The following is a 14,528-nucleotide window of genomic DNA, read 5'->3' as shown; positions in this document are numbered from 1 at the left end:
ACAGTGATAGGGACTAGTTGCCTTTCATGTATCTTTTCTTCCTCATGGCATATGGCTGATGCTCTGAGTTTCTGTATCCAAGTTCTCAAAGAAGGAATCTCACTGAAAGTCAAAATCTACTATTCCTGTTTAGACTGAGCATTTTCTACCAGCCACTCATAAGCTATTGGCCAGTCCATGGATTATTTGTCCTTAGGTCAGGTGTGTCTATCTGTGGGCCAGGCCAGTCAGGTGTGGCTCGGGAAGGGGAGATGGTCAGATGACTAGACTGCCTCAGCAATTCCTCATGCCTCCCAGGGTAGGACAGCTTCTCAAAGAAGGAGCTGTGGGTAAGGTTGATGCCATGATTCATGTGTGGTTATATATCTTCTTTACTTTGCGTGATAATCTTTCCTCAGCAGTACTGACCTGGTGTCAAATGATGTCTTATAATGTAGGGCAGTGGTTCTCTCTTGGGGGAGGGGACGAAGAATGGGGAACAGACCCTATCGGAATCCCTGGTGAGGTGGACCAAGGGGATGTATAAGTCTGCTAGGGCTGCCATAACAAAATACCATAGAGTGGGTGGCCTAAACAACACATTTATTTTCTCACAGTTCTGGAGGCTAGAAGTGCACGATCAAGGTACCAGCGGAGGACTCTCTTGCCAGCTTGCAGACAGCTGCCTTTTTGCTGTGTCCTCACATGACCTTTCCTCTGTGCTTGCATGGAGAAGAGAAATCTCTGGGGTCTCTTCTTCTTATAAGAACACTAGTTCTATTGGATTAGGGCCCCACCCTTTTGACCTCATGTAACCTGTATTACCTTATTATAGTCCCTATCCTCAAATATAGTCATGATGAGGTTGGCCATATTGGGTTTCTACATAAACATTTTGGGAGGGCACATTCAGTCTATAACAGGGAGACATGGGTACTTGGAGAACAAATCACAGTGCTGTTTGTGATATGAAAGTTCAACAAAAATTAGAGAATGGAAGTGTGATTTTTAAATTTCTCAAAGTGAAACATAATTGAAGAAAATTAAACTTTTTTCATGTCAAGGACAACTACTGCCATTAAGAATGTCACAGACATGTAACCTTCTTAAGAACAGCTGTCCCTCAGCCTGGCTGGGTCAGTGCCTGGCTTGAAGTCAGTGCCAAATCAATAAGTTCTACTTATGAAGCCTCTAATGAAGTTTGGGGGAGGGTACAGAATTTCAGGACTTTTTTTTTTTTTTTTTTAATACACAAGTGAGAAAGCTGTGGTTTTATAACTGGAAATGCCGTGGCAGAAGGCTTCCGTGTTAGAAAAGGATGTGAAAGGGACACAGAAAAATTATCAGAGAATTAACAGTGAGACCTGGAACGGGGTAACTGAGGGGAGTCTGGGAGAGAAACAGTATCTTGGCCTTGATCTACAGGGCGTCACAAAGACATCGTGACATCTTTGGGATGGCCATGGAAGGTTCAGGAGATGAAGAGAACAATACAACGTTGCTATCATTGTAGTCAAGTGGGCACCCTGGAGAGGAGGATGTCACCAAGGTCACTAGAGGCGAAGTGGTAGTTACACTGATGTTCCTCCATCTGTGGTAGGATGTCACAAATTAGTCACCATACTTGCTCCCACTGAGGTTGGATGGATAACCTTAGAACACTTCTTAGCACAGTAAGCCACATGTCAGTTGTGTCAATCCGACATAAGAGTTTAAACCGTTTCGCCACCCCAGGCCTAAAACTGTGCTACCTTAATTTCTGTCCCCTGCCTCTCCTAAGTTTCTCCTAATGACTGACCCCAGAACTCTCTAAGACTGAGGACTACACACACGTTGCCAGAGATTCACATTAGAAATGTGTTCGCTCTGGATATAACTAGGTGTTTTAGTGCTAGATCAAAGCCTGCCGGCCAAACATCCCTCTTCTCAACTCTGATTTCTAGAACAAATGTATGTCTCGCTCTTGTTTCTACACAAGTCCACGATGGAAGGGTTTCTGTGGTGATAGTTCTTGGGGCCTCCAGGGGCAGGGGCACACCACTCACAGTGCCTGCCTATCCCCTTGATTTACCTGCCTTTGTCATCTTTCTCAAGTTAGGCCCGACGTCCAGCCTAGTTATGTTGGCTACTCCAAATGTGGTAACCAGTTACTAGAGGCAGAAAATAGAAGGATGGTGGGCGACATATCTAATTTCGAGGTGACACAGTAAAAATAGTGATCTTTAATATTTTCTATGGAGGTGACTTTTTCCCCAAATTTTTGCCATGTGTTTTCTAGACAACTGGGACTGGACCTGGTGCCTAGGAAAGAGTATGCAATGGTAGATCCAGAGGACATCAGCATTACTGAGCTCTACCGACTGGTAGGTACAAGAAATCTTGGTTCACAGCCTCACTGCTAATTTTGTGGTTTCTGTGGTGCTCTTCATACTTGATTGATTTTGTAAGAACAGGATGTTCCAAGTTTAATTTGGAGCAAATAAAGAGAATTGAGAGCTGAGGTGACCATGCCCCAAGTAAATAACTGAGGTACTTTACCTGTTCCAGAATCATATGATGTGCTCTATTGCGCTCTCAAGTCTTAGATACTAGGAAGTAAATCCAAAGAAGTTTTAAGTTCTTTTGTACATCTTTGTACATTTTGTTAGTTTAGTGAAATGCCTACAAATCATACATATTTATCTGTTGTGTTCCAGGACGGTGTTGGAGCTAATGATACCCAGTTATTCTTCCCCAACATGTTTTACCCCCACCCCCTGCCCCCATTACCACTATCCGCAGAATCCATTTGAAAGTGTCTCCTCCACTGTCTCCAACTGCTGATCTTACCCCACCCCTTCTAGACCCTAATCCATCCTCAGTGCTGAAGTCTGTTAATAATTCTAAGATATTTGATCATATTGCCCATCACCTATGACTTGAGTTTTTTCCGAGTTACATGGTAAGTTAAATCTGGTCCAATCTGCCTTGTATTTAGCCTTGTATTCTTTTTTTTTTTTTTTAAGATTTTATTTATTTATTTGACAGTGAGAGAGCACAAGTGAGCAGAGCGGCAGGCAGAGGGAGAGGGAGAAGCAGTCTCCCCGCTGAGCAGGGAGCCCAACATGGGGCTCGATCCCAGGACCCTGGGATTATGACTTGAGCCAAAGGCAGATGCTTAACCAAATGAGCCACCCAGGCGCCCCGAGCCTTATATCTTAATACTTGTATAAAAATTACCTAATTTCTTGATATTAACTAAGCTCTTTTAAAACCCCAAATCAAAGAAGACTGTGGCCGGGAAGGGCTTTCAAAGGCCATTACGCCAGTGTAATTTTACTTTGATATGGTTTCCCATGCGTCTTACTATAATGTTCAGAGGAACAGCTCCTGTGGTAAAGGAGAAGACTCCTTTTTGGAAGATCCTGCCTCTTCTGGATAGCTTCCCAAGTGTACAATAGTCTTCATAGAATAGTGGGAAATTCTTGACCTGAGATGATCTGGATCTGAGAAATGTGGGGAAAAAAATCATCAGTAGGCCCATCAGAGCTTATGTCTGATTTTTAGAAAGCATTTCTACCACTTTCAATTTTTTCCTTAGTCGCTGATCTGTTCAGATTATCTATCTACACCTTATTATGTCAGTTGGAATTACTTCTGCTTTTTGTAGAGAATGCCCTTCACATTGAGCTTCTTGAGAGTGATGTTTTGTGTGGCATACCTTTGTGGTATCATTGCTAAGTAGATATTTGGCACATAGCAAAACCACATTTAAATGTCAGTTGGAGGGAGGCAGAGAAAGAAGGAGGAAGGAAACAAAATAAGAGTATTTCAAGTTGAAGTTATCCCTAATTCTTCGCTTGCATAACAAGTAAAATCTGTATAACTTATTTGCGAGTCACATCCTCTAGTGGAGCATCTTTATTGCAGTTACTTTAACTCATTGAGCATCAAATGTGTCTCTCACTTCTTTAATCTCACTCAATTGGAAGTTTCTTCAGGGTAGGCACTGTCTTATGCTTTTTCTGTCATGCCCAAGATAATCTTGTACAGTGCTTTACACTTAATAAGCATTACCGATTGCTTAATAAGCAATCACTGTTTTTGAGGTCATCATGTTATTATGGAAAGACCATGGGTCTAGATCCAAAAAACTAGATTTGGATTCCCTTTTCTCAGGTCTGTGGTCTTGAGCTTATCACTTAGTCTCTCAGAGCTTCACGTTCTTCCTCTGTTAAGTAAGGAAATAATTCTTACCATGTTTGTTAGGAAGATTAAATAAATGCATGTAAATGACCTTTCCTTGACAGTTAATGTTTGCAGAGCACCTAAGCATTCAGTTGATTTTCATTCCTTGCTCACCTTTGCTTTATCTTTATTAGAGAGGCAAGTGGCGAGTGATTGATACCTTATATGCTAAATCTTAAGATTAGATCTGGCTGTGTTCAATGAAATTAATAATAGAAGCTTAGACATGATAGAAAGTTATTTCTTTATCACAATATGCAAGCCAGGAGGCAGGAAGTTCTGGGCTTGTGTGTGGTTTCATGGTGTCGAAAGTAATAAGGTTCTTATTTTTCTGCCCAGTGGTACATGGTTTCCATCATCAAGGATACTTCCAAGTTCGATACAGCTGCAAGGGCTCTAGCCATTACATCTGCTCTCCAGCAGTAGGAAGAAGAAAGGTTCTTAGTTCAAAGACTTTAAAGAGCTTTGCTAGAATTTCCACACCACATTTGCAGTTATATTTCATTGGCCAAATCCCTGTATTTAGCTAGGGATGGCATATACTTGATAAGCAACTAACAGTGTCTGACACAAATATATTTTAGTTTTTCTAGTTTGATTTTGTATGTGTGTGAGTTTATCTTTGTTCCTTTCACCTAATGTCCTATATGGGATGGCAAATTGATTTCATCTTTTTCAACATTCTGATTTGTTTGTGATGGCCGCTGGGAGTGCCATGTTGATACAATTCTGGGGTCTCATCTGGGCTATGATTGATGAGCAATGGCTGTCACTGGTGCAGGGGACTACCACTGATGAGTAGTGACTGCCAGGCCAGGGTGTTTTCCATTTTTATAGCTCAGATCCTAGCCCAGAGTCTTCATTTCTGATTTTCCATGAAAATTTAATTTCTCCCGGTAGTGGTTGTATTTTACTGTTTGTAAAGCAAAGACAGTGGCCCAAGAATAACCCAAATTATTATAAACTTCAAAAGGACCTGTTATCTTCAAGGCAGGTTTCTGTTTATGCCCTGGCCTAGCAATAATCAGATTGTCCATTGCACTGGTCCTTTTCTCTGGGCAACATAAAAGGGACTGACTATATTGACTTCACCAGGGAGAGTTCGCAGGCGTCACCTTCAGTCCCTTGCTGTCGTTGTTGTTTATCATCACGGATCAAGGGCCATGGCATGCATGCCCCAGTAGAGGATGTTTGATTGATTGTTGCCATTTGTTCGGGTTTTTTTGTTTTTTGTTTTGTTTTTTTTACTGTGTCTTCTCCATGTCCTATTTGAAACACAGATGTTTGTACATTGCTAAATCCATACTGCATCATTAGAAGAAAAAAAAAAAGTCTTGCTTTAGGTTTTGGATAGCCCTGTTAGCAGATCTTTCTCACCTAATTATGTTCATCTAACCAGTAAAATGTGCTAAACCTCACAGTGTTAACATATGTCCACTTGGAACGTTTGGTTTTCTGCCAAAGGCCAGATCCCAGTCCGCCTATAAATAAAGAGAGCCTTAGCTAGATTCTCTGGTTATCTGTGCATACAGAGTATCTTTTTATAAACCTTTCTTGGTTTTATAAGATTATGTTAACTTCTTGCTTTGTGATCCTCAGTGGGTGGACCAGGGGTTCTCAAACAGAGAGCAGGGGACATTTGGCAATGTCTGGAGACATTTTTGGTTGTCAAAATTGGGGGTGGGGTGGATGGGGGTGGAGAGAGGGGCTACTGGCTCTGGTGTATAGAAGCCAGAGAAAGCTGCTAAACATCCTACAAAACCCAGGAAAGCCCCCACAACAAAGAAATATCCAGCCCAAATGATCAGTAGTGCTGAAGTGGAAAAGCTGTGGTATAGGCAATCCACCCAGTAATTTATACATTATATGAGGATTAAAAATTTGCATCCCTTCAATAAATCTTTAGAATGAATCTGTTTCTTTTCCTAATCAAAGGTCTAGTTAAATTATAAGCGCATTTAGAGTGTCTGGTAGGTGCCTTTGTAACCATAATTTATTTCACAGATGGATTTTTGTCTGTTTGTTATAACTACCAAATTATAGCCCTTGAAGTGTGAACATGCCTTTTTAATTTTGTTTTTGTAATAATATTTTCACAGAGATATTTTTAGCAGTTCCCCATTGTAGTGACTTACCAAGAGATAAACAAGTCATCATAACCTACTTACGTCCACATCTTTTCCAGACCTGGAAGAATGGTGGGTGAGAGAAGGGGAGATTTTGGTGCCATTTGTGATGACTCATGTCACATGTGCATAATCAGGGTAGAAGCAGACAGGCTTAGGACAGGCATGCATGCAAAGATCCATGGTTCCAAGGCAGTAATTGTACAGAATATGCAACAATGCATTTTTCAGTCGGCTTTGATTTGCATGTCTTTGCATATGATCTCAATCAATAGTTCTCAGCCCTCATTGCACATTAGAATCACCTGGGGAGCTTTTAAAACTATCACTGACTGGACCCCCATTCCCTAGAAATTCTAATTTAATTGTTCTGGGATAGGTCCTGGGCATAAGTATTTTTTAAAAGCTCTCCTGGTGATTCTAAAGTGCAGTCAAGGTTGAGAACCACTGATCTAGATATATTGAATTCCTTGCATCAGTAAAGGAGCTAATTTTTTTTTTTTTTGGCTCCATTTTTAGTAAATGTCATGACTGATACTAGGAACTTTGCACTGTTTGAAATAAAGACCAGATACCTCTTTGAGGTCCTTTATTTAAATAAGATTTTTATACCTGTTTTTCCCACTCTAGTCCTTAGTAGTCATTCATTTCTTCATAGTATTTTATGCTGTGTTACCCTAAACTTTTAAGTATATCCGTAAATAAGTTAGCATTTTCAGAAAATAAAAGGCTTCTTTGTGAGTTAAAGAGATGTAGTTTTATGAACGTACGCTGCTTCTTTTGCTTTGGTAAAAAAAGAAATTTTAAAAGCACAAAACAGAGCGACCTTCTCAGAAAACAAGGCAGAATTACACTTTTTTTTTTTTTTTTGCCCCCTATAGTTAGAATATTTCTCTGCAGGAAGCTTTTTCTAGCAATTATCACTAACACATAACACAGTGCTGAGGTGCACTTTACAAGAAAGTGTACCCTTCACTTTCGCAGAGAGATGTCCATTGTACCTGTTGAGTATACAGTGATTACAGATGCATTTGCTTAATTGCATTTTTAACTGTTTACCTTTTGAGTAGTTTAAATTAAAAGATAAAAGCATGAAAAATTCTGGTAATCTCATCCTGCTGCATTTACAACTGTACATTTAGATGGTGTTTTTTCCTTTCAAATCTTGGTCAGTCAGGAATCGTTGAACTAAGAAACATAAAAAAGATGGTTAATGTAGAAACAGGGTTAGGTGCCTTACCCCTAAGCCAAGGATATTACCCCATTCCTGTGGGATTAATTCCTAAGCTTTTTTTTTTTTTTTTAATTTTCTAGTGAGCCAGAGGAGGTGGCCATTAGTAATCTGGGTTAGGAAAGCAAAAATACTCCTCATTCTTAGCACCTGTTCTGTGGATACACGGTCCTTGTGTGTGTTTCCCCTGCGCTCTTGCTCTGAATCTCTTCTCCTTGAAGGTGGTCCAAGAACTAGCTGGACCATGAACTGTTTGTGACTGGTCCAAGTACAAAAGTGATGAGTAAAGGTTTAGAAACCTTCATAACGTTCTAACATTACCATGACATCTTTATTGTCTGTTATGGAAATATCTGCCTATAGTAGATTGGGGGAAGAACAACTGGGTTTTTTCCTGCACGTAGTTGTCCTAGATGGTTCATTGGTCCTGCTGCCTCTTTGGCTCTTGGCCAAAGTGTCCCTTTCTCAGGACGCCTGCTCTGACTGCCCAGACACAAGTCAGATCGCATCCTTCCAGATCGTCGTGATAATCTGGTTCTTCCCCTCCATTTGTCACAGTTGCAGTTTCCCGTCTGTATGTGGGATGATTTTGTTGGTGTCTGCTCCCCCTGGTAGATAAGATCCATGGAGGTAGGGGCTATTTCTGGTTTTGCTCATCAGTGCATTCCCACTGCTTGGCACATAAGAGACACTTAACAAGTGTGTGTTCCGGACTGATCACCCCCATGTTCTCTTCACCCTGGAACTGTCGGTGATTACTTTCCTCCTTCAGCTTGTGTTAACGTTCACTTCTGATCCTGCTTCCCAAGTGTAGCCTCCGCTAGGCAGAAGTAAGATGGACATGGATGCTGTTCCTCCCCTTAGCCATCTCACCGGCTTCCCCATTCTGCCGCCCTGTTAGCTCCACGGCAAGTTAGAAACGTTTTCTTGCTTTCATGATTGAATATCACTTGCCACAGCGTGTCTCAGAAAACTACCACAGTTTTGCAATTTAATATACTTTAACAGGACTTTTAATCATGAAAAATGTGAAATCACAGCTGCATTGTTCAGCTACCATCAGTGAATGACCAGATACAATTTAGTCGGGTTTTTTAAAGATGACTAATAATTTATTCTCACCCTGGAAATTGATAAGGGAACAGTAGACTCTTTTGAACATCATGCTGCCTGAATCTACTCAGCAAGTTGGTATCATTTTAACATTAATGATTTAAAACCAAAATCTTGGGGCGCCTGGGTGGCTCAGTCAGTTAAGCATCTGACTCTTGATTTCAGCTCAGGTCATGATCTCAGGGTTGTGAGATGGAGCCTCATGTTGGGCTCCACGCTGGACGTGGAGCCTGCTTAAGATTCTCTCTTTCTCCCCCCCCACCTCTCCCTCAATAAATAGATTAGATAGATAGATAGATAGATAGATAGATAGATAAATAGATAGAACAAACCAAATTCTTAAAGCAAGATTCCTTGATAGTCTGCAAACTTCATGGTTTCTTATTTTAGAAGTTGGAAGAAAATTTGGAATGTAACATCCAACCAGATGCCGAATCCACAGGAAAAGAGAAAGAAGATACCACAGGACATCATAATCATACCGTAGCTACCTAGTTTGTTGGACCCCATTGTTTTCTTTAGTCCACGCTGATCATGTTTTTGTTGGGGGGTGTTATTCAGATGGAGCACCGACATCGGAAGAAAGACACCCCAGTGCAGGCCAGCAGTCACCACCTCTTTGTGCAGATGAAGAGCCTCATGTGTTCCAACCTGGGGGAGGAGCTTGAGGTCATCTTCTCACTCTTTGACAGTAAAGAGAATCGACCAATCAGGTAACTGCATCTGGAAACAGGCCTGGAATTTCTTAATGTTGGAACGGTGAGCATTTGTAATTGACAAGCTTTAGGATATATGACCTTGTATACTTTTCCTTTATGAGCTCATTTGTAGAACTATGTGAATTTCTAAACTGCCTACCCTCTGGAGGTTCCCACGAAAGTTAAATTGGGGTGATGCATACAGAAGTTCTTTGAAAAACTCAAAAGGGGTGTAGAACCATGATAGTGATTACTAAATGAAAGTATGTCATTGATATCAGGTCTGTTGAGTTACTTTGTATTGATAATGCAAGGAAGACAATATTTCTAAAGCCCCAAGTTGGTTTGCTTATCAAGGTCAACATGTTGTATTTTTCACATTTGTGGTAAACAACTGCATTATTTTTGTCCTCTCTGCATTAGATAATATCAAGAGGGGGTAAGTACTTGGAAACCTTCCCATTAGAGTTTCAGAACTGTGAAATGGTAAACTGTTTCACATATTATTTTTCTTTCTCAGTTCTCAGAGTCTTCTTTTAGGGCAAGTTTTTAATATTTAGGAAAAACCTGTAGTGAATGTTTTGGTGGTTATTCAAAAGCCTCCACTCCTTATGTTTCAAATTTTTTTTTTATTTGTTTTAACGTTGAACACAATGCATACCACCTTTTACATTAAAAGATTTAAATTCAGATTAAAATTGTATCACACAAATCTCACATGACCCAACTTTACCGTGTTTTACAAAACGATGCTTATTAAAATGCCGACAGTTTTAAGCAACTCTGGGCCACGTATTTTGTTTCATAAACACAAAATAATTCTGGCTGGGTGGTGGACAGTGGGGAGGGTATGTGCTATGGTGAGCGTGGTGAACTGTGTAAGACTGATGAATCACAGACCTGTACCCCGGAAACAAATAATACATTATTATGTTAATTTAAAAAAAATTAAGAAAATTAAACACAAAATAATTCTGGAGTATTTCTCTCCTGGTTAAAAAAAATACTTGTTTTCTCTAAGAAATATGTGTTAAGTTTATTTTTAATGCATTTATAGCTATAAAATCTTTGGTGAATTAATTTATGTGTTAATCATAACCTACTAGTAAGGGTTCCTTCTATTCTTGACAAGTGGACCGAATCCATAGAATTTAAAGATAGTATTTTTGGACAGGAAGGACAGAATTTGTAAGCTGTGTAAATAACAATGATAATAGTTTCAAAATCTGCTTTATACACTTTTTAAAGGACATGAATCAGTAAGTTAGAAACACAAACCAGCAGTGCTAAAAAGGGAAGAAAATAAAGGCTTGAAAAACAGATCCAAATTGCAGCTTAGCCTGCGCTTTAGAAATGTGAAAGATTATGAAGAGATAATACTTGCTAACATACTGAGGTGTGTCTTAGAGAGCTTGGTTTCCAGGTAGTTTAACAAGAATTCCTCATAACATTGTCTATATAATATGTTGTCTCTAAAATAGTTAACAAACTGGGCGCCTGGGTGGCTCAGTCGGTTGGGCGACTGCCTTGGGCTCAGGATCGGGTCCCGCCTCAGGCTCCCTGCTGCGCGGGGGGGGTCTGCTTCTTCCTTGGACCCTCCCCCCTCTCATGTGCTCTCTCTCTCTCAAATAAATAAAATCTTTAAAAAGAAAATATTTAACAAACTATAGGAAAAGTAGAAGGGAGAAATGAGGTCACTCTTCTGCTCATTCGTGTTAAGCTAAGGTTTTGAAGACTATATAAATTCCCCTTTGCCATTAATGTTCACATTGTATCACCACAGGACCGTGTTAATTTCGGATTAATATTAGCCGCTCTCTTAGTTTTGTCTTGTTATAAACATTTTGAAATTTCCTGACACATCCTTTTAGGTTTTAAGCAACAGAGTTCCCCTTCTTTTATTCCTATGTACTTGATGGAAGTAGGAAAATAACCTGGGTACCCGATCCCCAAAATATGTTTTTGTGGTCCCCAAGTTCAGACCAGGAGCTGGGCCTTTTTCCTGCTCTCTGCCATGGTTGGGCTGCCATAGGTTCCTGCCTCTCTCTTCTCCCCCCCCCTTCTTTGTCTTCCCCTCCCCCTTGCCTCTGTCACACACACTCCTCTGATAATCCACCTGATAAGTAGTGACCCTAGAAGAAATCAAGCCTAAATCCCTCTTCACTGCTTCTGCACCCGTAATCACCGTCAAGATGATCAGCAAAAGAATAAGTAAGAATGAATATATATGCTTACGAGGTGATGGAACCGTGTCAGATTTGTTTTCTTGATTTTCGGAGACCTTGGGCAACACAGTGATGATTCTTTTAGGGAGTTTTCAGAACCTTGCTGTGAGTAGCTTTGTTTCCACTGATGGCTCAGGGCAATGTCACCATCACCTTTCGAAGAGGCCTTGGGATGCGCAGATCTGGAGACCGGACTTGATTCTGGTCTTTGCAGTTGACCTTTGCCGCCCCTGACCCCCTCACTTGCCCCTCTGTCTTTTCATTCATCTTGAAACTGGTGACAAATCTGGCTTCCCACATTGCTCCCAGCCTACCTCATGAGTGTAAAGTATTTGCATCTTCTCAGAAAAAGGTATTATAAAGGTAAAATATGATTTTGAGAAATTGTGTTTTTTCTTAGGTCCAACAGTGTGGGTTGTATGGGTATTTTAAAATCAACTTGCATTTCTCTTTTAAACTTTTTTTTTTTTTTTTTTTTGAAAATTTCAGATCTGTGAAAAGGTCAAATAGTATCATAAAGCCTTGCTGTACCTGCCTCCAGCTTCAACAGTGATCAGCTCAGACCTGGTCTTGTTTTAACCATGGCCCTTTCTGGTCCTCCTCCTTGACCCCAAATTATTTGGAGGCAAATACCAGACATCCTATTTTCAAATGTAAACATTTTGGGGTATATCTAAAAAGGGGAATTCCATATTACTGCCTAATAAGAAATTAGTATTCCATTATGATCCAATATCCATCTCCTCCCAGCCTTCAGTTTTCCCATATTGACTCATGTAACTTTACAAATTCCTTATCTGGAATTAGCACTTATCTGGAACCCTTATCTGGAATCCCAAATTCCTTATCTGGAATCTTTACAAATTCCTTATCTGGAACGCCAGATAAGGAATTTGTAAATTATAAGATGTATTACAGCTGGTTAATAAGTTTCACAAGTCACTTTTCAGCTACAGTTTCCCTCCCTCTCTCCCTCTTAAATTTTCTCATAATTTGTTGAGGAATCTGATCATTTGATTTTTTTTTTTCCTGAGTTCCAAGTCCAGTCCAAACAATGTAAATCTGTAGACAAAAGATGGTATATTTAAGTGAATGCTTTTGTTGTTAAAGAAGATCATGAGTGCTGTAATATACAAAAAATAAAACACATTCTAAGTATAATATTTATAGCATTGATCCTGACCATTAATCACAGGAAGTTACCTTGTCCGGGTATAGGCGGAAGGGCCAACATGTGCACATGTGGAGGAGGTACGAGGAGAGGTAGATGTTTGTTCCCCCCACAAGGCAGACAACTGGTTGGGACTTTTTTTTTTTTTTTTAACTTTCCTCCTCTAAGAAGCAAACAGCCAATATTTATTTATTTATTTTTTTAGATTTTATTTGTTTATTTGACAGAGAGAGACACAGTGAGAGAGGGAACACAAGCAGGGGGAGTGGGAGAGGGAGAAGCCGGCTTCCCGCCGAGCAGGGAGCCCGATGTGGGGCTCGATCCCAGGACCCTGGGATCATGACCTGAGCCGAAGGCAGACGCTCAACGACTGAGCCACCCAGGCGCCCCTGAAGTGCATATATTTACTGAGCACTAACCATTTTCCAGACTTCATTCTAAGTGCTTTAAAAATATCATCAGCACTAATATTATAGGTGAGAAAATGAGGGCACAGAAAGTTTGCGTAGTCAAGCAGGATTTTACTGGCCAGAGTTAGAACTTCAGAGACTGGTAGTCTTAATAATAAGCTGTTATAAATTATTGATAATAATAATACTAAACCTAACACAGGGCCACAAAAGTACTCTGTGCTACAGAAATTGCTTTTCTGAATTGAGTCCTTCTCAAGTACTTTATGGAAAGCAAAGTAGCATCCACTCTTACTTTGTGCCAGTGACAAGTAGCTTAGCAGTACTTGGAGATGGCAAATGCAAAAGGAGATAACATATGAAAATTGTCACCGTCTGGTTCACTCAATGGAACAGTGACCCACATGTGTCTCCTCAATACCAGGAAGGGTACGTTTTCCAAAAACAGACTTAAACTGTCACTGAAGCTGGACCGTGCTTAGAAAGCCCATTAATTTTATCTCAAAACAATGTCTACCCGAAGGTGCCCCTGAATGTTAGGCCTCTGATGCAAGACAACTCTTGCTGTAAGTAATCGAAAAAGACTTAGTGAACCTCTGACACCATCTTGCTCACATACACCTAGGCTGTCCTTTCCCAGCTTACCTTCCCCAGTTCCTTGTGTAACAGCACCAGCCCAGAGCCCCCTGCAGATAAAGCTACATTGGACTCAACTATCAGCAAATAAACATACTTTAATTTATTTGAGTTTTGTGTGGTCTTGACATTTACATAATCAGTAGAAAAATGAGTTTGATAAATTACATTTTATGTGAGTAAAGTGGTTTTAGAGAACATTTGTCTGGTTGAAAGTTTGTAATTTCCCCAGTCTGCAAGGTTACAGCTGGAAAAGTCAGGCAGTCATTTCCCTAGATACCATCTGTAATTTTATTTTCTTCTTTTCCATTCTATTTATTTAACAAAGCACTTACATAATGCTTATGATGTGCCAGGCACTGTTCTAAGCTCTTTTGAAAATATTTACTTATTTATCCCTTGTAACAACCCTATGAGGTAGGTACTATTACTCTCCCCATTTTTTTATGGATGGGAAAACTGAGGCACAGAGTGATTAATAGGTGACACAGCTGGTATGTCGTGTGGCTGGCATTTTAACTTGCAGCCTCAGCAGGTGTCAGTACTCTGAATGACTTTTCTATACCCATTCTCTTCATCTTTCGTACTTATCATATCCTGTTCTCTTCCTCAACCAAGTTTTATTCACCGGTGTGTGGTAAGGGGTCTGTTGAGGGTTTGTTTTTTTAAGAAACCAGAGTGGGAGAGAAAATGAGCTTGTTGACAGGAAGGA

General features: G+C 40.2%; 1 protein-coding gene across 1 annotated transcript in view; it reads left to right on the top strand.

The window, feature by feature from the left end:
• The window catches only part of DOCK4 (dedicator of cytokinesis 4), a 422,501-nt gene that overhangs the window by 201,334 nt on the left and 206,639 nt on the right, over window positions 1-14,528 (top strand). The window contains exons 8-9 of the mRNA XM_073899086.1: window positions 2,258-2,342; window positions 9,238-9,389. Coding sequence (XP_073755187.1) covers window positions 2,258-2,342; window positions 9,238-9,389 — 237 coding nt within the window. The remainder of the gene's footprint in view (window positions 1-2,257; window positions 2,343-9,237; window positions 9,390-14,528) is intronic.

This window comes from Callorhinus ursinus, unplaced genomic scaffold (assembly GCF_003265705.2).
Source record: "Callorhinus ursinus isolate GAN/ISIS: 27379988/994484 unplaced genomic scaffold, GSC_fseal_2.0 scaffold12, whole genome shotgun sequence".
NCBI classification, from domain to species: Eukaryota; Metazoa; Chordata; class Mammalia; order Carnivora; family Otariidae; genus Callorhinus; species Callorhinus ursinus.
This window is presented reverse-complemented; position numbering and strand designations above follow the sequence as displayed.